The following is a 24,301-nucleotide window of genomic DNA, read 5'->3' as shown; positions in this document are numbered from 1 at the left end:
AAGATGAAGAAATGAGATTAAATTAGTCCTTCAATAAAGGTACTCTAGATCTTTCTTGAAAAAAAGATTAAAATAAAACCTCAGAAAAATTAAATCTTCTAGTCCTTAACTACTTGACTAGTAAACAATAACAACAACAACATGGAATACATCATATGAATAACCCAGAGAAGAAGCAGTCTGTAGACACAGACTCAGAAATGATGAATGTGATGAAATTAGCAGCATGTTCCTAATGCTCAAAAAGGTAAAAAAATATTAATGTCTCTGCGTGGATAAGAGCACTGGAAAAGAGAACAAGATTACCATCACTAATGACAAGGGTCATCTCAGCAAGGAAGACATCGAGCGCATGGTCCAAGAAGCTGAGAAATACAAGGCTGAAGATGAGAAACAGCGGGATGAGGTGTCTTTGAAGAACTCACTTGAATCTTATGCATTCAACATGAAAGCAACTGTTAAAGATGAAAAACTTCAAGGCAAGATCAATGATGAGGACAAACAGAACATTCTTGACAAGTGTAATGAAATCATCAACTGGCTTGATAAGAACCAGATTGCAGAGAAGGAAGAATTTGAACAGTGGAAAGAGCTGGAAAAAGTATGCAACCCCATCATTTTTTTTTGTGTGTGTGTTTTACAAATATACATACGCTGCGATAAGAAAAGCAGAGACAGTAAATATAAATGTTGGTGAGGATGTGGAAAAATTATAACTCCTATGCACTATCGATGGGAATGTAAAATGATGCAGCCACTGTGGAAAATAGTATGGATGTTCCTCAAAAACATTAAAAATAGAGTTATCTACCAATTCTACTTTTTGGTATTATCTAAAAGAATCAAAAACAGGATCACAAAGAGAGATATATTTCAGGTCTATGTTCATTACAGCATTATTCCTAGTAACCACTAAGTAGAAACAATTAAAATGTCTATTGACAAATGAATAGATAAAGAAAATATGGCATATACAACAGTGGTATATTATTACACTTTTAAAAAGAAGGAAATTCTGGCATATGCTACACATGGATGAATCCTGAGGACATTATACTAAGTGAAATAAGCAAGTTATAGAAAGATAGCTATTGCTTGATTCCATTTACATGAAGTATCCTCAGCTGTAAAACTCATAGAAGCAGATAGTAGTTGTCAGGGGCTAGGGGTAAAGGGAAATAGGGAGTTGCTGTGTAGCAAGTAAAGAGTTTCAGTAACACAAAATGCAAGATGTGCTGTACAACATGTTTGCATATGCTTAGAGTTAACACTAGTGTACTATACACTGAAAATTGTTATGTAGATCTTATGTTATATGTTTTCTTTTTAACCATAATTTTACAAAAGGGACATAAAGGATCTTCTTAAGGTAAGGATATGTTAAAAAATTGGGTTGCAGTGATGGTAGCACAACTCTATAACTTTACCAAAAAAAAAAAAGAAAACAAAAATCACTGTATGTTTAAAATTAGTACACAATTAGTAGACTTAAAATGAGAGGATGAATGGTATTCTATAACAATAAAGCTATTTAAAAAGTGTCAACTGTAAAAATTAATATTTAGAACTTAATAAAACATTTTAAAATCTATAGGTCAGAGAAAAATCATAAAGAAATTTGAAAATTTGAAAATATATTTTCAATTAAATTAAAATAAAATTACAATATTGCTTAACACTGGTGAAAAGCAACTAAAGCAGCTTTTAGATGAAAGTTTCGAGTATTAGACACTTTTCTTAGAACGAAATAACCCAACTCAAATCAATGACTGGTCCTCCATCATAATAAGTTTGGAAAAGAGTAAATTAAAACCAAACATAGCAGAAGAAAAAAAATAAAATAAGGAACTGAAATAAATAAAATATAGACTAGAAAAGCAGTAGAGAAAAATCAATTAAACCAAAAGCTGATTTTCTGAAAATAATCAACAACATTAATAAACTTTTACTTAGACAGGTCAAGAAAAAAAATGAAAGAAAAACAGAAAAATCACAAATTGTCATTATCAGGAATTTGAGAGAAAAAATTGCAACAAACACTAAAGATATTAAAAGAATTATAAAAGTTTTTGAATATTAAAAATAGCTTGATGAAAATAAATTTGACCACTCGGATGAAATAGGCACATTCTTAAAAGACAGAAACAACCAAAACTCACTCAAAAGAAATATTAATTTAAAGAATCTGAGTCATATATCTATTAAATTAATAGATTTTATAGTTAAAATGATAAAACTCTAGGTTGAGATTATTTAATTATCTAACCCTACCAAATATCTAAGGAATAAATAATGCCTATTATAAAACAAATAAAAAAGGCAGAAATACTTCTCAGCTCACTTCATGAGGCTAATATTATCTTGATACGCAAAACACATAAAATGATACCATTGACAAACATCCTTCATGAATATAGCTTAAAAAATTCTTAACATGATATTAACAAAATGAAACTAGTAATAAAAAGTACATAATGACCAAGGGAAGTTTCTTTCAGGAATATTAGGTTGGTTTAACTCAGAATTCAATTCCTCTGTAGAAATGAGGACAGCTGTCCATATGAAAAGTGTCCACATGAAAACTTGACCTTATAGGTATAAATGGGCATTCTATTCATTCACAATAGTCCCCAAAATGGACACAATCCTAATGTCCACCAGTAGAAGAATATTTTTTAAAAAGATATATCCAAACCAAAAAAAAAAAATGCTATTTGGGAATAACTTAAAGAACGAACTATTAACACAGACAAAAATAAATGAATCTTTAAAAACTGTTATACAGAATGAACACAAGTAGATGCAAAAAAGTACATACTGTATGATTCCATTTATATGAAAAGCTATAAAAGACTATTTTAATATATAGTGAGAGAAAACAGATAAATAATTGCCTAAAGCTGAGAGTAGGACAAAATTAACTGAGATGGGGTACAGGGAACATTTTAGTATGTCTATATCTTGATTGTGTTGGTGGTTGTACAGATTACATATGTGGATGTATCCATTTATAAAATTCATCAAACTGCACATTTAAATAAGATGCATTTATAGTGTACAAATTATATCTTAATATATTTGATTTCTTTTTTTTAAAGGAGGTTCTTATCAACTGCCAGATGCTGCTGAGAGGTATAGGAAGGGAAGGAACTAAGGAGAGTCCACTGGACTCTGAAATATGAAGACTACTGGTGACCTTGATAATGTGTTTTATTAAAGGAGTAAAGATTAAACCCACTTCCAGGGAAATGGGACATAAAGTAAAAACAATGAGTAGAGAAAACTTTTTTTCTTCTGTAAAGACAAGTGAAAGAATTGGGTGGCAGCTGGTGGGGTTTGGTTTTGTTTGTTTTTAAAGCTGGGAGTAAACTAGCACATTTATATATTTGTGGTAATGATGAGGTAAAGAAGGAAAAATGGATAGAGCAGGAAAATGAAAGGATTACAGAAAGATTTTTGAACAGGTAAAGGTAAAAAGTTTAGACTTAAAACAGGTCATCGAGAAAAGAGAGAAAGAAGTTTAAGGAAACAAAACGTGAAGGTAGGTAGGAATGTTGAAGAGAGTGGAGAAGGAATGTAATAAATAATCTCTGAGAGTAGGACATAAAGTAAGAGTGCTTGGCAGCATTAAAACTAATTTACATTTATAGGTCAAAAAAATTTGTTCTACACATATCTCTTGAGCTCTGAATATATTGTAGGTACTGCACTAGTGACTGGGGATACAGTGATGTGCAGAATAGAGATTCATGTTTTTTGGTCTCATGGAGCTTGTATAATACAGGGCAGGACAAATAATATATCAGTAAATAATCAATAAACAAATAATATTGTATAAACTGATAAATACTATGAAGAAAATGAAGTAGTATAATGGGCTAGAGAGCTCCTGGGGGGTTGAATGAGGTTGATTTTAGATAAAATGTTCAGAGAAGACCTCTCTGACATGATTTCGAGAAGAGACCTGAATGAACAAAAGTTAACTGGCTTCCAGGGAGTAAAAATTGTGAATTCAAGAGAAATAATAAAGCAAAAGATAAGAGTAGTTATTGTAAAGACTCGCAAGCTACGCTTCATCCCTGGCTCTATATAATCTTATTGTCAACCTGACCCCAATCCTACTTCTCTAACAGAGCCCCCATTTTGTGAGCAACGTACAGTTTTAAATCCAGAAGAGAAAAGCGCAGTGGTAGGGAAAACATAACAAGACACAGGCTCTGTTAATTTTCCACCTTCCCCTAGGGTCCTGAGCCTCATTCTGTTCTATTTCCTAACAGCTGGCAAGCTTTTGTTCTTTCCCTCTATAACTGTTTCTCCAGCAGGTAAAGCTCCATTTGGCATCCAGGGCATATGATTCTTATAAGCAGTGTCCCCATGACATTTCATTAAGCTGGTCTTTTTACACTTACCATCAGACTACTGGAGCCTTGTTAGAAGCACTTAATTGCATCCTATTTTTGAAGCCGTAGTTGTACATCAAGATTCTGCTCTCATGTTAATTTCTTTTTCGTTTCTCCCAAGATCTTTCTGCTGATTAGTTTTAACAAAGACTTTCTCCTTCCTTACCTTCTCTTCTTTAGCTTTGCCTTTTTCCTTGCTTCTCTATAATTTGAGATAATGCTGTCTGCTCTAATAGGCATTGCTTTTTTTCACTGATGTGATTTGTGTTTGCCTGAGTGTCAAGAATCTCCAAGTCCTCATGGGAGTGTCAAAGTCAGGAAATGGAGATGATGCCCACTGCACAATTTTCTCAGGGTATTGATCTCCTCCCCGCTCATTGACTGAATACACTTTTTCAATATAGCAACAACAACGAAAAAGGCTTTCTTTTTAAAAACGTGCTGCTTCAATGTTTAATCGCTCCTCTTGGAATTTCATGTCCATTAAAACAAAACAAAACAAGCAAAAACAAGCAAAACAGATTATCTCAATGTTTTGAGATAAAGAGGATTCCTATCAAACTATCTTTAAGATTGATAATGTCTACCCTTGCTTCTAACAACCGATTCTTTTTGAGCCTTTAAGATGTTCCAGGCTCTCTTCTCAGCATTTTATATGCATTATTTAACTTAATCCTCACATCAGTCTCACATTTTATGAGAGGTATTGGGTGATTCTCACTTTACAGATGAGCAATGCAAAGCACAGAAAGATTACGTAACTTCTCCAAGTTGCCCACTTCAAAAATCATGGAAATGATTTCCAACCTATATATTCTGAGTCAAGAGCCCAGTCTTAAATTTGCATATTTCCAGGGAAGGTGGGCCATCTTTTTCACAGGATGAGATCTTTTACCTGAGAGACACGTGTTTCTCCTCTCTTTTATTAGACACTTCTTTGTGTTCTCCCATGTTGTTATATATTTCTTCACCTTGACTCAGAGTATTCCAACAGGACTTCAGAATTCCAAGTTGAATTAGACACAGTTTTGGGGATATATTCAAACTGCCTCACTGCCATCTTTCCTGTATCTGTGTTCAGCCTCTATTTTAGGACACCATAGCTGCTTAAACTGTCCTTGCTTCCAGTAACATCTTCACTATCCTTTACCAGGTCCCAGTGAATATTCTAACACAAAGTTCTGATGATGTTTCTCCTGCTCCCACCCCTTCACTGATGGCCCATCGCTAAAAGATATAGTTCAGATTGTTTAACCATGGGTTGATTTACTATCTTGGCTCCATTTACCATACAAGCCACATTTTATAACAACTCCCAACCCTTTTTACATCATATCTTATGTTTAGTCACACCAATCCACTCATTTCTCTCAAAAATATATCATTGCTTATGCTATTTCTATCCCAAGGAATACCTTTTTTTTCTACCTAGCAAAATTGTCTGTGTCCTTTGAAACTCAGCTCATGAGTCGCCTCTTGCGAGATGGATTTTATAATCTTCTCCCTGCTTCCAAACAGAACTAATGAATATGGTTCCTCCTTTATGTCTAGAACGCTTTGTGCATGTAGTTCAGTGTAACAATTGCTATCCTTTTTTATTATAGTTACCCACATTTTTACTTTTCACAACAGATTGTGAGATCCTCAAGGGTAAGAATGATGTCTTATACACACAGTAGGTGCTCATAAATTACTATCACATGAACGAATGCTTGAATAAACATTATTGCTGTACCACAAACCAGATAGATTAATCCAGCAGGCAACATTTGCATAGAACACAATGGTAGCAATTACTGAGATTCTGGTCTCATTAGACTGAGTTTATGGCTTTCTTTAAAAAAAACAAAAAACAAAAAAACTACTCTCTAGCATAGATCTGAGAGTGATTACTAATGCCTCTTTTCTTGGAATAAGGAAAATCACACATAATAAATTATGGTGGGGTTTTTTGGGAAGGAAAGAGGAACAGATGCCTTGGATGAGAAGTACAAAGCCAGTTGGGGAACCTTCTGTACTGAGTGTTCATAATGCTTCTTCCTTACTTTCTTGCATCATCTTTGCTCCCCTTACAGTCTAGAGATTTTTCTTTCTCATTACATCTTATAAATGAGCCAGTTTATTTGTCTTTCACTGCCTCTATGAGCTCCCTGCCCCTCCTACTGCTTTTCAGCCTTGCACCCATCTCACTCTTTTCCTCTGCTTCAATTAAATGACTTCCTGAGGCTTCATTAAGTTATTCTTCCAAAAGATGGACTAGTGCCTAGGGGTACTGTGGAATAAAAACACCAAAAAGGACAGCCTAGTTATGTTCTATGGAAAGTAGTCACTATACAACACACAGAGCACCTTGAGAGGGAGGAAGAGAGAGGAATTTTAAGGATTACGTAGCTTGCATGTTTTATTTAACTGTTCTTTCCACCTCTACAAACACAATATGTCAAGCAGTTTTAAAGGGAGTCATCGTCCATTTCTGCATATTAAGGACTGTGCGTGTGTTTGAGAGTCTGAGATGAAGCATTAAGAGCTCAGAGTAGGAGCTGGGCAGTAGGCTATGCATGACTTCCTAGATATAGAATCTTCAAGTCCCTCTGTGTAACAGTCACATGCCTCACAAAACCTGTTTTCAAAAATTGTCTCTGTCTGAAAACTCAGAGAAGGAGAGATCTTCACTGCACTTTCTAGAGTCAAGGTAAAAAATTAGAAATAGTTAAAATGTGTTTTTTATGCCTTCCTATCATCTCTTTTCTACCCCTCCTACTGTCCTAGATGCCCCATCTTTCCTCCCTTACCCTAGGAATATTCTAAACTAGAATATGCATGGTGCCTCTGGTTTCTTAAAGCCTGTAGCATGACTTAGGATATAGTTTGAATATCAACTCCTAGAAGTTCTTGGGTTTTAAAAGTATGCAGTGTCTCTGTATATATTTCATTCCTGTTTCCTTGTTGAGGAAACAGGACCCTTGTTTTAAATTAGCACACACAAAATTTGAAGAAGTAAATACTGACTCACTGCTTAAAATCTTCAAAGTGAACTTCAATTTTATCCCAGATATTATTACTGAAAACAAAAACAAAAACAAAAACAAAAACATATATCCAGAAAATATAGAAAAGTTTCCTGGTACCTTATCGTATTGCTTGTGTGAGCTATTACCTGATACATAGATCTGAGTCATGTTGGTCCTTCTAGCTTCTTTTCAAATAAGAATTGATGAAAATCATTCATCTTCCATTTTGTTTGTTTTGTCCATCTACCCAAGCCTCAAGTAAACAAATAAACAAATAAAATAGTACCTATCTGTCATAATAGGAAGCCAATCTAATATAAATCCTTCAAAAAAAAAATCAGTGATATGATTCAACTTCTACATTTTCTAAGGAGATGAGCCTAAACCTCTGCACTTTGGAATTCATATTCTTCCAGCCTGCTATAAATGGATTAAATTCCAGTACAACCCTTTTGGCATCAGTATAAGTGTCCTCTTACCTCAAATTTCCTTCTGAGGGTGGGCAACATGGAAAACTCAGCTATTTCAGAGACGGATCCAATCCAGGAAATGACGTGGCAGGAAGTAGTGAAAGAGAAAAAGCTCATTTTCGAAATGAGCATTGATGAGAAGGATTTCTTCTGCAACCTCCTTTTGTAGGAGCCCTAAGTGATCTGGTTGTAAAGCTGCACCCTTTCAAGACGGAGGCTGAGTAAAAGGCTAGGGCAGAGTTGAGAGAGCTCCCCACAGCCTTCATTTCAGCGCTTCCAGTTTGGCGTGTATGTAGCAAGCCCTGAGCTGTAGTGCTCCGAATGCTGTTCAGTATAATTCCATGTGGCTTTATGTTTATCTTGGGCATCTTTTTATCTTTATACAATTTTAATTAATCCATTATGAACTATAGTGAGAGAAATGCCAAGCAGCCAAATTCCCACCGTTCCTGGACGCGGCTGATGACCATTAAATTGTCTTCTAATTATGGTGGGACCCTCATCTGGCCTATATTATGCCTTCTTCAATTAAAAGCACCACAACATCATGCACTTACTCTTTTAACAGCGCAGCTGTTTCTTTGGACCAGGCCCAATTATGTGTGTAGGAAAGAGTTGAGAGAATCTTAAATCCCCAGGTTATTTCTTCTCTCCCAACTGCAGTCTCAATATTTTCTACTTTTCCCCCACAGCCTGGACAACTGTGAGATTCTGACTTTCAGCCGATGCCAAGCATCCTACATGTAAAATTTTCTCTCAGGGATGCCCTCTGGAGCTCTTTTAAGAACAGACAGCTAAAATATTGGAGAAGGCTGCCTATATGCCACAGATACTGTTGTATAATGCTTTTTTACGTACTTTAAGAACATACAGAGACTGGCTATATGACACAGTACTTCTCCTCTACTCCCCATCCTCCCTCACCTTTTATCATAATCTCTGCAGTTTGCTTTAATCTTTATTTAGACTACCTTAAATTTTATTTTAACCAGGCACTTTTTCTGAGTAACTATATTCAAGTGAAAGACTGCAAAACCATGGGATAGCCAAATGACATGTAAAAAATCACTCATTCAGGAGTGCTTGATGCTATACCCATGAAATAAGGAGATACTATTAACTTGTGATAGCTAGGATTGTGCCAAACCACAAATCTCACCTGACGTGAAGGAATTTTGCTGCAAAGCCTAAGAGACAGAGCCAATGCTGATTGAGATCAGTGTCTCTCAAGATTCTTTCATGACTTCATTTAACATTATTCAGAATGTAAAGTGAATTCTGTGTGGCAAAGACAAATTAGAGAAATTTTATCAACTTTTTCAAAATCAACGTGACTCTCCTTTCAGACTTTAATATCCTCCCCTAATCTCTCTTTGACACTCATATCAAACCACTGAGAACCACTTGCTTATTTTGTTTCCTTGTTTGCTGAAGACATTAAGTTTCTGCTTTTGATAAGTTATTCTCTTTCATAGGAGAAATTTTCTCCCTAATTTTCTGTTTACTTTGATCTCTTTCAGAATATACAAAGATCACCATATGCATATTTAGGAAAATATATGTGTTTGTAAATATAGGTTCATGATGTGCAAGTGATTGACACAAACCTGAGAGGAAAATGCCCATAGTGAAAATAATCAATTTAGTTACATAATGAAGAAATGAGAGCAGTGAGAAAACTAATCCACAGCAGAGAAACAGCAGAGAGATTTTAAGATAACTAAACTGCTAGGCGGGAAATAAGCAGGTATTAAAGATAGTGTGAAGCTTGCCAAAGAGGTAGATATAAACTGATAGGCAAAGAGATACCAAAGAGATTTGAGTGGAAGAGTGAAATGATCAGATGTAAGTGGTATAAAAGTCTCATCGATGGTAGGGTGAAGGATAGAGTTCAGAGGGAACTCTAAAGATCGAGAAATCGTTGAGGAGTTTCCAGTCCAGGGGAGAGGTGATGAAGGTCTGGCTTGGATGGCAGTTATGCAGATGCAAAAGAGAAGATAAATGAGAAACTAGAAATAGAATTAGTGAGACTTAGAAACAGAGTAGACGCGAAAGTAAGGGAGCTTCAGTAATTAAGGGTGCTTCTTAAGTTTGTGATAACAGGTTTCTATTTGAAAAGACAGGAAATCTCAAAGGAAGAATTGTTTGGATATTATAGAGTTGAGGTGTGATGGTGGTAGATTTCAATAAGGAGAGTGGGGTTGCAGTACATAACAGCACTGACTTTATACAAAATCTACATAGGTAAGAGCCCCGAAGGAGAACATGATAAAAACAGCAAAGTGAAGAGGAATGAAGACTGAAACATTTTCTTAATAACAGCTAGATGGCCTTTGTTTAATTTTGCTAAGTATGTGAGCATAAGGTTGGCTGCAGTTGTTTGAGGAGAGAATGCGAGGTGAGGAAATGAAGACAGTTACAAGGGAAGGAAAGGGCTACTTAGAAATGTAACCAGTTATGAGCAGCTAGTTCCACCTTCTTTGGAGCAGTCTCCATACATAGATGTCCAGGCAATAGCCCTTCTGTTTTCTTGAGAGGAGAAGAATTAAGAATAAAAATCAGATATCTTTGGGTGCCAAATAAGATGATGGCTTAATGATGGAAAGTGCTAAACTTCAAATTATCTCACTTATCACTAATTTGCTGACATTAATGTAGTGTATACTTCAAAATTCTATTCATTCTGGTAAAGATCTGAATAGCTAGCTGAGTGGATTGATATTTTTGATGAGCCTATAAATAAAGTGATATTGAAGGGCTCTCTTCCTAAAGCTAAAATCTAAAGAAAAGTAGATCTAGCCATCTATCTAATTTTGGCAGCACTAAACAAAATTAGAATGTAAAGAAAAGATGTCTCTAACATCAGTTACAGATCTAGAACTGTATCAGTGATTTTTAATGTGAATTCACATGGGTAGATATAGAAATGGATGTGAGAGTGTGTGTGTTTTTATGCATGTATTTCCTGGATCCGTCTGCTGAGAGGCCCAATGAGCAATGACATTTCAGTACTAATAATGGGCTTGATTTCTAAATGTCTTTCTTTAAGAAAGGGAACCAGGGACCCTTGGAAAAATCGCTGATGCCTGAGCTTAGGCAAGGCAAGTATAAGAAATCGTTGGAAAAACTGTGGTAACCAGAAATAAGAAAATTCTCAAAAATTATGGAGACATGCAAAATGACACAGAAGCCAACTTGAAGAAGCACCCAATGGTCAACACTGGAACAATTTCAGTAACGTGGCAAATAATAATAGTAATAGATTATTATTTATACAATAAATTAAAATCCATGTGTTATATAAATATAAATAAGTATTTAAATAAATAAGCAAGTGGGAGATAACAAAGATCTTCACTGTAGAAGTTTCATTAATAAATATAAAATAAATTATGGAAATATAAAATATTATTTGACTAACACCAACATAAAAATTGTTTCAGAAAATGCTAAAACTAGTTGACAAAAGTAAAAGAAATGGAATATTTACACAGTCTTAAACTATCTTCCCAGAAGATATTCATTGATAACAAAGGGGGAAAAATGGCAATTTTACAGTAAAGAAACTTGAAGAAAACTACTTTAAACAAATGATTAAAATTAACATCATTATTAATTTGTTAAATCAACATCATGTGCTTCTTGATACAATTCACTAAAAAGGATACAATGTCATACCTTCTGTGGAATTCTGTAAAGATGCAGACCTGATTTTTATTAAAAGACATTAGATAAACATGAATTAAAATACATCCTATAAAATTACTGGTCAGATGTTTTGAAATTGTTAAAGTCATGAAAGGAAGAGAAAGCCTAGGGAATATTCACAGATTGAAAGGAGTAAGGAAGCAGGACAACTAAATGCAGTGTGAGATACTAGAATGTATCTTGGGACAGAAAATGTACATTAGTGGGACAAGCGGAAAAATTCAAATGAAGTCTCCAGATCGGTTAATAATATTTTATCAGTATTGATTTTTCTGGTTTTTATAATTTACTATGGTTATATTAACAAGGAAAATAGGCAAAGAATATATAAGAAATGTTGCAGACTACAATGAGTTCCAGTTCTGCAACATTTTTGTAAGACTAATATTATTTCCAAAATAAAAAAATTAAACAATAAAGGAAAAAATGTTTTATTTAAAGATATTCTTTTTGTCATCGTATAATTTAGTCTTTATTTCTAACTTCATTTTATATTTTTCTTCTCTTTCTTTCCTGAGTTTAAAGAATTCTAATTTATTTTCTTTTTGTTTTTTATTTCTGTCTTTAATTCTTTAATTTCAATTTTTTTGATACAAGTTTGTATATATGTGTGTGTGTGTGTGTATATGTATATGTATATGTATATACAGCATTTGAAATGCTTCTTTGAGGATCTGTAATTCAATCTGAAGTATTATATTACAGTTCTCTTTTGCTTCTTGATTATTTGAAGGGAAGATTTTATCAGCTGTTTGATTGACATTTTGTTTTGTTTTCTTTGTTTAATAGCTTCTGTGAACAGGATTAGTGTTTTGGAGTGTTCCTGTCTGTTGTGTAGCGAAATAAAGTTTGATTCATGGATGGCTCCTTTGAGAGGTGAGAGAGGTGTTATATTCAACTATTTTGATTTTATTTGGTCTTATAGGGTCTTAAAATTTCCCCTCTTGCTTTATCTCCTATTTAATTTATTTATTTTTCTCATTTATCTCATTCTCCAAAGGGAGACTCAATTTTCTTTTATTCCTCTTCCCCAGTAACATTGCTTTTCCAATACTGCCATTTCTCAGTTCTGTGAACTTGTATTTTGCTTCCTTACAGTCACTGTCTTGACCAACCAGTGCCCTTTTACAGGTATCCTCTTTTCTCTTTCATTATGTTTTTTCTCTATACCCACTACTCTCAACAAAAGCTTGCAATGGGAGCTCTGCTGAAAATTTTTTTTGTGTTTATTTATATTTTAATATATGGTAATTTTAAGTTAAATTTTACATCTTTTACATTTGCCTAAGGTGTGGATTTGTGTGTTATTTGTTGTTCTTGTTAATTTATTTAGTTTATTGGAGAAGGAGCGGAGAAATTTGGAATTAGGTGACCACCATTACCTTACTATGAGATCTTTTGTTTTAAACCTTATTTATTCCTAATATGATATTTAAGCTACAAGCTTTAAATTACCCTTTAAACATTGCTTTAGCTGCATTTCATACAGTTTTATATCATATTTTCAATATCATTTGGCTTCAGATATTCCCTAATTTCCCTCATTATAGTTGTCATTAATCCACAGGCTATTATAAAATTATCATTTTCTGTCAAAATGTGTGGGGCATTTTCTAAATATCTTAGTGATCTTGATATCTAAATTAATGTCACTTTATTCTGTAAACATACTCTGTAAGATTTTGATACTTTTGAAATTTATTTTGTGAGTCAGCATATGTTATATTTCTTGGTTTCATTTGAAATTTTTTTAAAAACGTGACTTCTTTAGTTGTAGAATGTGGTCTTTTATAAATGTCAGAGTGGATTATTGCTATTGATCTGTCTTTAAATTTACTCTTTCCAATCTGCTGTTAAGAGCACATAGGAATTTTTCATTTTACTTGTTTTAATTTTGGACACAGAATTTCCACTTGTTTATACTTCCTTTTTCTCTACTAACATTTTTTATCTATGGTTACCATTATGACCATGTTTTTCTTTATGTCATTGAAAACATTTATAATAGCTGTTTTTATGGTCCTTGGTTGTTAATTTCAACATCTGGCTAATTTTGTATTTTGTTCCTATTAACTGCTTTGAGGGGTTGCTATTTTCCTGTTTCTTTGCATGTGTATTAAGTTTGAATTATATGTAAACATTGTGAATGATACACTCTAAGGAATAGTGATTCTGCTTCCTTCTATCAAAGGGTTATAAGTCTGTTTATTTGTTTTTAATAGGCAGTAAAATTACTAGCAGTTCTTTCTCACTTAGTTTAATTCTTTATTAGGGTGAGTCTACTTAATTTTTATCCTTAGTCCTCAGTCATGGCTCTTACTCTAGGATAGTTTTCTTATTCCTAAGCATGGCCATTCTGGTGTCTCTACTAAATACTTGAAAGATTTAACAGTGCCTATTCATTCTCACTGACCAAATGCCATTTCTAAACCTAGTACTATTACTTCTCAGGCATACAACAGCTGATTTTCAACAGGCCCTTGCTGCTTATTACCATCTAGTAATTGGCCTGGCATCCGTGGTAAATTTTCATGCCACGTCCTTGGCCATCCCTCTCTAACTGGTGTAACATCCTTCTTTCAACACCCTGCCCTAAAAGTTCTAGCTACTTCACTTGAAGCTCTAAGCTTCAAACTCTGCCTTTTCAGCATAGTGAGAAGTTAACCCTTGGTTTCATCATTCCATAACAGGAAGCATACCCCAAGGAATAATGCCTAGATAAATATGGGACTCAGAATCCATGTGTCCCTTATCTAAAGGATCACAATTCTGCACTGCCTGTCATTGTATAAAAACTTGCTTCAAATACTTTGTCAGGTTTTCTATTTGTTTATGATGGAAGGCATTCCTGCAGTCTATGACTAGGTGTTCCTAAAAGACATTTTGGTGAGTAATATGTTTCCTACATGATTACATATATATCAAGTGAAAGACAGTCAATTTTTAAAAATATATACACACACACATACACAAAAATATTTTATAAAATTGAAATCTGGAGTAATAATAAATCTTTGGGAAATATTTTAAATTATTTTAATGTCTGTATTTTACCTTCCAGACTATTCTTCTTTAAGATAGAATTTTTTCTTTAATCTTGTCCTCCTCGGAACTTAATGAGCGTGACTGTCTATAAAAGACAGCACTGTAACTGTTCCTGAGGAAGTGTGTGTTGGGGGATGAGACTTATAAATGATGGGAGATTCCTGGAAAAAGAGGAGCCATTATCAACTCCCTAAATTCTATCCAGTATGATGCATGCGATTGGAATATTTCTAGGAATTTCCACTGCGGGGAGCTCCCTAGGGAGGTATCCCACAGCAAGGAACCAAAGAGGAAAAAACAGATAGTCTTAAAATCAATCAGTTCTCTACCAAGAACCAAAGACACATGGAAATGATTTGACAAGCCTCCTTTTAAAGAGACTGCACATGCATCAGCTTTGTCTACTGTGTATTGAATAAAGCAGTGGCTGGTACTCTGAAATCTATCCAACACCTTGTGTTGGCAACTACTTGCCAAGTAAATTCAAGAGATAGCAGCTGCCTGGAGCAACAGTGTGGCTGCCACCTCCCTGGACCAAAAAGCAAGAATTGGAAACCATCATGATTCTGTTTCAGTGAGCAGAAGGATCCGAATAGGAAGAGAGCTGTCCAGAGTCAGAAAATATTTGCCAGCTGAGAAACTGGATCATTGCTCTTAGAGCTTCTTTTCTAGCCCATCAAAATCTTTGGGGGTTGCCTCCCTAGGATTTGCAGATTGCCAAACAAAAGTTGAATTAGGCACAGAATGAGGGAAAACTCAGATGGTTTATTTTGCTTCCAGGCAAACATATGCCTATTTAAAATTTAGTTTCGTTTGTGAATTTATTTTAAAGAATGTTATAAATTCAGTTGCTTTTCAAAGGAGAATGAAATTCTTGCTCCACACCAGAATTTTGCCATATTTTAGATAAAGAGAGCATTGCATTTGCAGACTAACAGCCCTTCATTATGAAGGTCATTAGGATAAACAGTATAACATGCAGCCCTTTTCTGCATAAACAATGAGACACTCGGTTTTGTGTTGCAAATTTACACTCAGGCTACCTAGGTAATAGCTCAATCTCCGAGGGTCAGGTCCCAAAGGGGGCCCATGTCCTTTCACCCAGAATGATTCTCGGCTCCAGGGAGAATTTTGAGACTGGGTTTGCTATTCAGTGAATTACTTTCCTTCTCTTTGGTACCTGAGGTGAGCTCTATGAGGTTCATAAATTTTACCTCTGCTGATGGGCTACTTAATTCTCCAGTCACCGTGTGAGAAGTTAAAGATTTATGGGAAAGAAACTCTACTAGATGCTTTTCTGCAGATTGGTCAGGGCCTTCTTTTAAATCATTACAGGTTGAGAGAATTGGGAGATGAGTATGAACAAAACCCTAACATTCTTTCTTCAAAATTTAATACATAAGGAAGTATTTCCTGCTTTTTAGAATTCTAAATCATCGTAGTAGGTTAGGGATCACATGTCATTCTGTGAAGCATTTGTGGGACTGGGGTTATCTATGCAATTTCTAGAGCTTCCTTCAATCTTTAGGATTTAGTGATATGATTCAGGAATCCCTTGGATTGGATGCTTTGCTTAACATTCACCTTAGTCCAGATAAGTTAAGAAAAGGGGAAAAAAGAAGGGAGAAAGGGAAGGAAGGAAGGAAGGATGGGAGGGAAGGAGAAAAGTAGGGAGGGAGAGAGGAAATAAAGAAAGAGGGAAACTAGCTGACTAAGGGTTTGAAGAGATTCTGCAACCAGCTGCATAGGTGAAATTTGATTTTGTCCTTTTGCAAGTGCTGCACAAGTTGAGCCCACCTGTCTTTGAATAAACACACAGAAAGATAAACCACAACTGCTCCAGGAAAGACTCTGGCCCAAGGGTCCTCCTTGGACACAGACTCTAAAATGAGAAGGTCTTAACAGCTCCCCAGCTTCTGGCTTGTGAGAAAGATGTCCCTTGCTGCCTTGTAGCTGAAATGTATTGACTGTTTTTGTCAAGTTGGCAGGATTGCTGTAGCTTTGTGGTAACTTGCTCTTTGAGTTTCTGTGAGAACAGCAGAGAGCTAGGTGCAACAATGAAACTGCTATGTTTGATTAATGCACAAGATACTGCACCATGCTTCTGCCAAAGCCTCATTTCAAGACTCATCATTGTACTTTTGTAGGGAGCAAATATTCAGTACAGCTATCCCCTTTGTAACTTGTCATACAAAAGAATCAACGAATTTCATGACTGTCAGGAAGGCTGTAAGCGAAGATAATTGCTCTCCTTTGCACCTGCCTAAGCCCCTCTCATCATTGTAAAGCAGAAAGGTCTAAATATTTTGATTTACTCATGTGGCTGTATGTCTTTTTAAAATGATTCCCTTTCATACTCACCTGAAAGCTTGAAATTTTCAGCAATGGCTAAGGAGTACTAAAAACAGAAGCACAAGACCTTCATGCCACTAAAGTCCTATCATCAATGACAGGTAACTGAAACTATGAAAGGTCTCTCATAGAGAGGTTTAGTTTAATACCATGACACTGAGTCAAGCATCTGTATTCTATTTGTTTTCCTGAATGAAGGAGAAAAGTTAGGCAGGCTGCTGAGATACACCGAGTCAGAGAGAAAATGATAGCACCACTCACAGTCATAAATCTGGAGGAGGAGCAGAATAGGTCAAAGTAACCCATCTAGTTTGGACATAATATTTAAGGATAAAATAAAGTATGTGGAAATTGAATTTACCTAGGTTTGGGGATTGCTGAGAGAGCGTGCCCAAAAAAGACAAAAGGATAATGTATTAGAGATAGCTGAATATAAAATAGAAATGAACTGAATGTAGGTGTTAAAAATTACTGGTTCTGATTCCTTGTCCATAAACCGTTTTTGAGGACCATGGGGTTCCTATCTCCGTCCTTTCAGAGTGGAATTTAGAGGCCCTTCCAGGGTTGTTGCCAGATACCAAGTTCCAATTCTGATGTCCAACATATGTTTTCAAGGGACTCAAAAAGTCTAGAGTTCCCTTCCCTGTCCATACATTCTTAATAGGAGATTAAAGTGCTTTTTAGAAGCTGCCCAGATATTCAGTCCTTGTACTTATGTTGCTGACTTACATTCTGAAAATACACAGACTCCCAAGAAACAGAGGTTTTTCCTCTTAGCCTCTGTTTTTCAAATTGGGATTTGTAGAGTCCTCAATCTAAACAGGATCACTAAACAATAAATATCAATAATCTCAATTATGTCTAGTGTACCATGAAAATGGACACCCTGCCAAAAATAAATAAATAAATGAACAAATAAACAAAAAAATAAATAAACAAATAAATAATCACTCAAACTTCTATGTCTAAGAGAGAAAAATTAATTAAGCAATGAGAATGTATTAAATGTGTCAAGGAGAATGTGAGGACATCTCTATTCCAACATCCTGGTCCAAGGTGCCTGCTGGCCTCTGGGCATGCAGTGTGTTAAGTACAAGTCTACTCTTGACTGTGAGGTAGTGCCTGGCAGTTGATTAACTCCATGGGGTGTTCATGAGTACTGGTTTCTTTGGCCTCTGTAGGATGTTAAATTTCCTATTCACTACTTTACTGTGCTTTGTTCTTTGATTGGCCAGCAAATATGATAATATGGGTCATTTGAATTATTTTGGCTTTTATTCTGATGAAAATAAGAAATATTGGAGAATCTTAGGCTGTGATGTAAAATAACCTAGATTATATCTTAAATTTTTTTTAGCTACTGTCTTTTTTACAGTAAGTTTTAGGTAGATGAACTAAGAAGATAGAAATCACTTTGAAGACTATCGTTATAATTCAGGTGAGAATGGTAGAAACAGGAAGGTGATGATGTATGTGTTGATAAGAGGTCAGTTTCTGGATACATATTAGAGGGAGTGATTGCAGGATTTGCTGACAGATTATATGTGGATGTCAAGAAAAAATGAATGCAAGAGTGACTATGTTTTATGGCTTACATACCTATAATAAGTGAGATGCTATTTGACAAAATGAGAAAGAATATAGGAAATTTAAGTTTAAGGGGAAAGCTAAAGTATGGCTTTAGGCACATTAAGTTTGAGATATTTATTAGGCATTGAAATTGAGGTATCTATAAGTAATAGAATATGCAAGTCTGCAATTCAGAGGAGAGATCTATGAGAGAAAAATTTAGGAGTCATCAGAGTATAGATTAGAAAGGATCACAAAGATAGAAAGAAAGGAAAAGCAACTCAAGATCTGAAACCTGGGAGCACATTTAATTTTAGAATTTAGAGAAATTAAGGGGAATCAGCAAAAGAGACTGAGTAATTATTTAGTATTAGGAGAAAACTGGGAGAGAGTTGTGTATTGGAAGCCAAGTGCAGAAAGGTTTCCCGGGGAAGGGAGCAATGCAGTTTGTCAAGTACTGCCAATAGTCAGGTTGATAAGGGCAGATCAAGAAGGGCACTGGGGATGAAAGTCTGGTGTATGTTCCAGAGGAGAATAGAAGAGGAAGAATTGCAGACAGTGAGTTTAGATAACTCTTGTGAGCTGTTTCACTGTAAAGACAGAAGAGAAAAGGGGCAGTAGCTGAAGGGGGCCATGTCAAGATAGTATTTTTGTTTTTAATATGAGGGAAAGACAATATGCTTGTACATCAATAAAAAAGATGCAGAAGACAGGGAGTAAAAGATGATGCAAGAGAAAGAGGGCAGAATTACAGGCATGGAGCCAATGTCCTTTAGTTAAAGAAATGGTATGACATTTAGTGCACACTTGTTCTAAATGTGAATGGCTAACAAATGAGTCATCGAGAGATACCACAATGAGATTAGGAAACAGTAGCAGGTGAGTATCTTTGTCTTCAATGTGTATAGGCCGTTCACAGATGAATAATAGTTAGATATTGTAATATATTTTATCCCCTCAAAAAAGTTAGTATCATACTAAAATATGCATTGCTGTATGTGATTACAAAGGTTTATATGGCTATTTGCTTTCTTCCATGCCAGTAGGGGAACATTTTTATGATACTTCACCTTCTTTTAAAGGGTCCTCTGATCAGGTCTGGTCCAACCAGAATAATCTCTTTTTGATTAACTCAGGCCACCTGATTAGCTGCTAATCATAGGAGTAATATTTTATCATTTTCACAAGTTTCACACCCACTCAAAGGGAGAGGATTACAGAGGGTGTGTACATAAGGGAGTGGGAATTGGAGACAGGGGTGGCATCTTAGAATCCTATCTACCGCAGAGAATAAATATCTCAGTGGAAACATGCATGAAAACACCTCACCATTTTTGTTTTTTTTGGTTTTATCTTGTTGGGAAGAGGAATGAAGATAGAGGTTTAGGAAGAGTACTACATGAGGAACAAGTCCCAGTTGTAGGGAGAGACTATGTTGTCTAACGTTGGCATGCAGTCATGTGAAAGGAGAAGCTGCCATGCTTTTGTATATATTGTTCTATGCTCAGCCTTTCATTGACCTCAGCTTCATTATGTATATAATTAAATACTGAGATGCAGGCAAAACAATATTTTCTTTTAATATTTGTTGGTTTGGTTTGTGCTTTTACATGGCTATAGAATTAAAGATTTAATAAGGTTACGTCGATACAAGTAATGTGTAAGATCTCTAAAAGATGCGTCAGAAGGACTGGCGGGTAGAGTGGTATAAGGGCGGAAAGCAGGACAGCCAGTGATTCCCAGAGGCTGAAAAGGGAATAAGGAAGCTAGCCAAGAGGCTAGGAAGTCTATCCTGATGGTCATCAGAGAACATCTCAAGCCATAATGATGACAGGATGGAGGAAGCCAAGTTATTTTTCACTGTGGGCTCATAGAACCCACAGAACTCAGAGAGTTCACCATTTTCATATTTGCACTAATTACCTGGCTGCATAACAACCACTACCACAAAACAAAACTGCAGTGAGCATCCTAAGACTGAATATACCTAAGTCAAGGTAGGCAAAGTACTTTTTCTACCCAAACTCTAAAACGGCAAGACCTGGAAAACATAGAATTACTTAGGAAACAAAAAAAATATTTAGGTCCTGGTGGCCTTGTTTGTAAGAGCTAACTGTTAAAATTTCAGGAATTTTTGCAACCTGGTAGTTAAACATGGTCATTATTAAAATGTAAATTATAAAAGCTTACATTTAAGAAAACTTACATTAAAGGGAAAGATAATGAATATTTGAAATTCATTACTCCCTAATTTCTACATTTACTATTACCTATGATGTTCAGTTAATTTATATCTATTGTATCTGCAGAGTGGAAATACTACATAAAGATGATTCACCGTGCATCTCTCCCAACTCTGTGTTAAGTAAAGTCACATCAGCGGCTTGAATTTGTCCATGGAGTATTTACACCATCAAAATTAGGAAACCCAACAGATCAGGGATTGATTTCTTGCTGAAGTTGAAAATTTTTGATTTAACTAACATAATTTACACAACAGTGAGAAATAGTTTTAGAGAATATCACACATTAGAGTGAATGACAATAAATTTGTTAGGAAAGGGCAAGTAAATTAAGAGGAAACACCTATTTGTCAAATCATGTTTGAATTGCAGCTATAGGTGGCTTCAAATACAAAAATCTGGCAGAGACCAACAAAAGCATTCTGTGGGAATCAACTGACTACAGGAATTTTCAATAATGACTAATGTATTTTTGAATTATTATTTTTAAATTGTTAAACATCCTTTATATCATCCTTAAACATCTATTATATACAATTTGGTTATATATAATCGAATTTGTGTTATATATCATGTAAATATAGATATAAATATGTATGTGATATATTATATATGTATACATATATACAGATATATATCAGAGTATTAAATATTCACCAGGACACCACTGGCTGTAGGCCAAAGACATTACTGCATAAAAAAACTTGGGATCAGGTCCTGACTCAGCCACTGGAAAATCACTTAACTTCTTGACTTCATATTACCCTTCTGTAAAGTGAAGATACCAGTCTGATATTCCTGCCTCATAGGATTGCGATGAGGAACAAGTAAAGTGATGGATGTAAATGTTCTTTGAAAAATGTTAGTGGACAGGAAAGCCAAAGTCCTTGCCTTCATGCAGCTTACATCTCCGTGCATTTGATGAAGATCTCTGGAGTGTGTGAGCGGGAGGCCATCCAGAGATCACCTGGCCCAAGACATTCACTTTTCAAATAAGCCCACTGAATTAAAGTGCTGAGTTTAATGTGAGTGAGTGTGGGCAGGGGGTATGTATGTATATATCCAACAGGGCATTTTTCCCTTGTTAGCTTCAGTAACTTCCAGGGTCACCCCAATAATATAAAATCATTAGGGGAAAATAGAATATTCCAGCGTATTGTTCAACATATGAACCAGAAATAGCAATCCAGCACATTACAGGCTGCGTGATATATTTAGCTATGAGCATTTAAGAAATAGCTCCTCTAAAGCTGCTTCTTGGAAGTTATTGAATAGGGTTGCTCTTTCACAATCCTTGACACTAGGAAGATTTAATATTTAAATTATAAGAAACAAAGTGCACTTAAGAGTTATTTGATTCAAGATAAATATCTCTTCCCAACTCCAGTCTGAATATTAAAATATCTTTCAATGTTAGGATTCAAACTCATAGTAAGTCAGTTTGTCTGATTCAAAAGATTTTTCTTTGCTTTTGCCTTGTAAACATCTTTTATGCTTTACAATTTTGCACGTAGACATTAATTCATAGGTGCATTCCTAATATGGAGGAAGCCAACATCGACCAGCTGATATGGCTCTGGACCTGATATATCCTGGATTTTGCTGCAATTTTTTAAAAACATTTAGACTATGAGGCTACTAGATCTCAATGAAACATAGACACATGGATCCATACTTCAAAGAGACTGCATTATCTCTGGGTAAGCTCTGATCGATTAGTGAATTAAATGTGTATGAATGAGAATGAGATAACTGATAATGTAAAAGAACTTCCTACTGCTTTTGCACGGTCCATTTCAATAGCTCCACACACACACACACACACACACACACACACAAAACCTGGGATGAATTCTGAGTTGCTACTGGGGGCTTCCTTCTGCCCAAAGTCATCAGCTCCTCAGATTCTTATTCTAGAAGGTGAAAGTCTGTCTACAGCCTAAATTATTTTAGATGCTATTAAAAGGTGATTTTCATAAGATACCCCTTGCTTTAAAGAAGAATTGCCCCCATAATTTCCCCAAAATGAAAACCACATCTAGTGTTATTTCCCACTTACTTAATTTCTTTTGCTTATTTGGAGCTAAGAGTCTAAGTTATTGCATTAAGATGCTGGTAGCTGATTGCACTTCAGGCTTTCTTCTCCTCTAATGACTTCAGGTAATATAGAGGTAGAAGAGAATATGATTAATGACAGAGAATCATTTCAACACTTCAGAGTTTATTAATCAAGAGTTTGATACACTGGGGCTCTAACTGGAATGCCAAATTGCAGGTGCTCGTGTGCCATTTCTAAATGAATCTTAACACATGTAAATCTGCTGTATGTGGAGATGTAATTATAAAATGATGATAGAATGACTCAGGGCCAATTTGAGTTCTGCTCATTGGCTGTTAAGAGTGTATTCTTGATTCACTTGGACTCCACTCATCACTGGAGCACTGGGAAAGAGCTACTTCGTGTTTAAACTCCTGTAAACCTTCTTGTTTTGTTTTTGTTTTTCCCTTTTAACCTAAGTCACTAGGGAATGCTGGCACTCAAACCAAACTCAATGCAAAACAAGCAGTGAGGGTAATTGAAAATAAGCCAAATGGATGTGAATATGATTAAATATTTTGCCTTTTTGCTGATAATCCTGGTCTGGCCCTGCTCTTCTCAGTAAAAAAAGGTTGTAAATCAGTGGCAGTCCCATCATTCAAGCCCCAAAGATGCCCATGTAAAAAGGTCTTTCCAAGGGGATTTCCCCCATCTGTCTCCCAACCAAGCTATTTTTAGATTATTTGATTTTGTGGTGATCAGGGTAGATAAACTCAAATCTCTTGTTATTTCATGGCACAGAAAAACAATTTTGAATTTCTGTTGATTTTCCCAGTTGTAGGAATAAAAATATCACAAAGCCCAAGTTTTCCTGAGTCTTGCCTGATCTAATTAACCCTGGAGTCGCTGCTGGCTTTCACTTTAGGAGAAATCAAGTTAAAGAATGCAAATCTCAGAGCAAAAATCAAGTTTCACTCTAAGACTATCCTACACTAATACATTTGCTGGATTTCTGTAATCATCAGAATTTTCTTTCATTTTTTTTTTTTGTTGGGAGGAGGGGGCAGTTAACAAATTTCTACCCAAATATTTTTGTCCGAAAAGAAGCAAAATTCAAGTTTTGACCTAAGCCTAGACCCGAAGTTCATAATAAAATGCCCCATTACTTTACATCCTTTGCAGAAATACATTATTAATGACAACAGACTTTGATGTCTCGATCATGAATAATTTTAAAACTAAAAGTTCGATGTCATTCCAGCGCTTTACCTGCAGACATATTTAGCTTTTGTGCCGAGAACTGGTTATTCAGAAAATGCTTTCCCCCACAGTGGACCACTCTGCATCTGGCTTTCCATCACATATAGTGATAGAAATCCTACAGAGCCTTGGAATATGACGTTGCTGATTCTCGGGGTTTCAATTCCATATGTGGGTTGAGAGTGTCCAAATAGGTGACAACTTA

The 24,301-nt window shown here is 35.4% G+C and overlaps 1 protein-coding gene across 1 annotated transcript; it reads left to right on the top strand.

Moving 5' to 3' along the window:
• Nucleotides 1-262: 262 nt before the first annotated feature.
• LOC120595590 (heat shock cognate 71 kDa protein-like) lies at nucleotides 263-20,778 on the top strand (the record flags this gene model as incomplete). Its single annotated transcript, XM_039853755.1, has 3 exons — nucleotides 263-582; nucleotides 13,300-13,308; nucleotides 20,769-20,778. Coding segments are annotated over 3 exons (339 nt in total), but the record flags the coding sequence as incomplete, so codon positions are not given.
• Between the last annotated feature and the right edge of the window lie 3,523 nt (nucleotides 20,779-24,301).

The sequence above is a fragment of the Pteropus medius genome, unplaced genomic scaffold (assembly GCF_902729225.1).
Source record: "Pteropus medius unplaced genomic scaffold, Ma_sr-lr_union100, whole genome shotgun sequence".
Classification (NCBI taxonomy): Eukaryota; Metazoa; Chordata; class Mammalia; order Chiroptera; family Pteropodidae; genus Pteropus; species Pteropus medius.
Note: the sequence above shows the minus strand (reverse complement) of the source record. Positions and strands in the feature narration are given on the sequence as shown.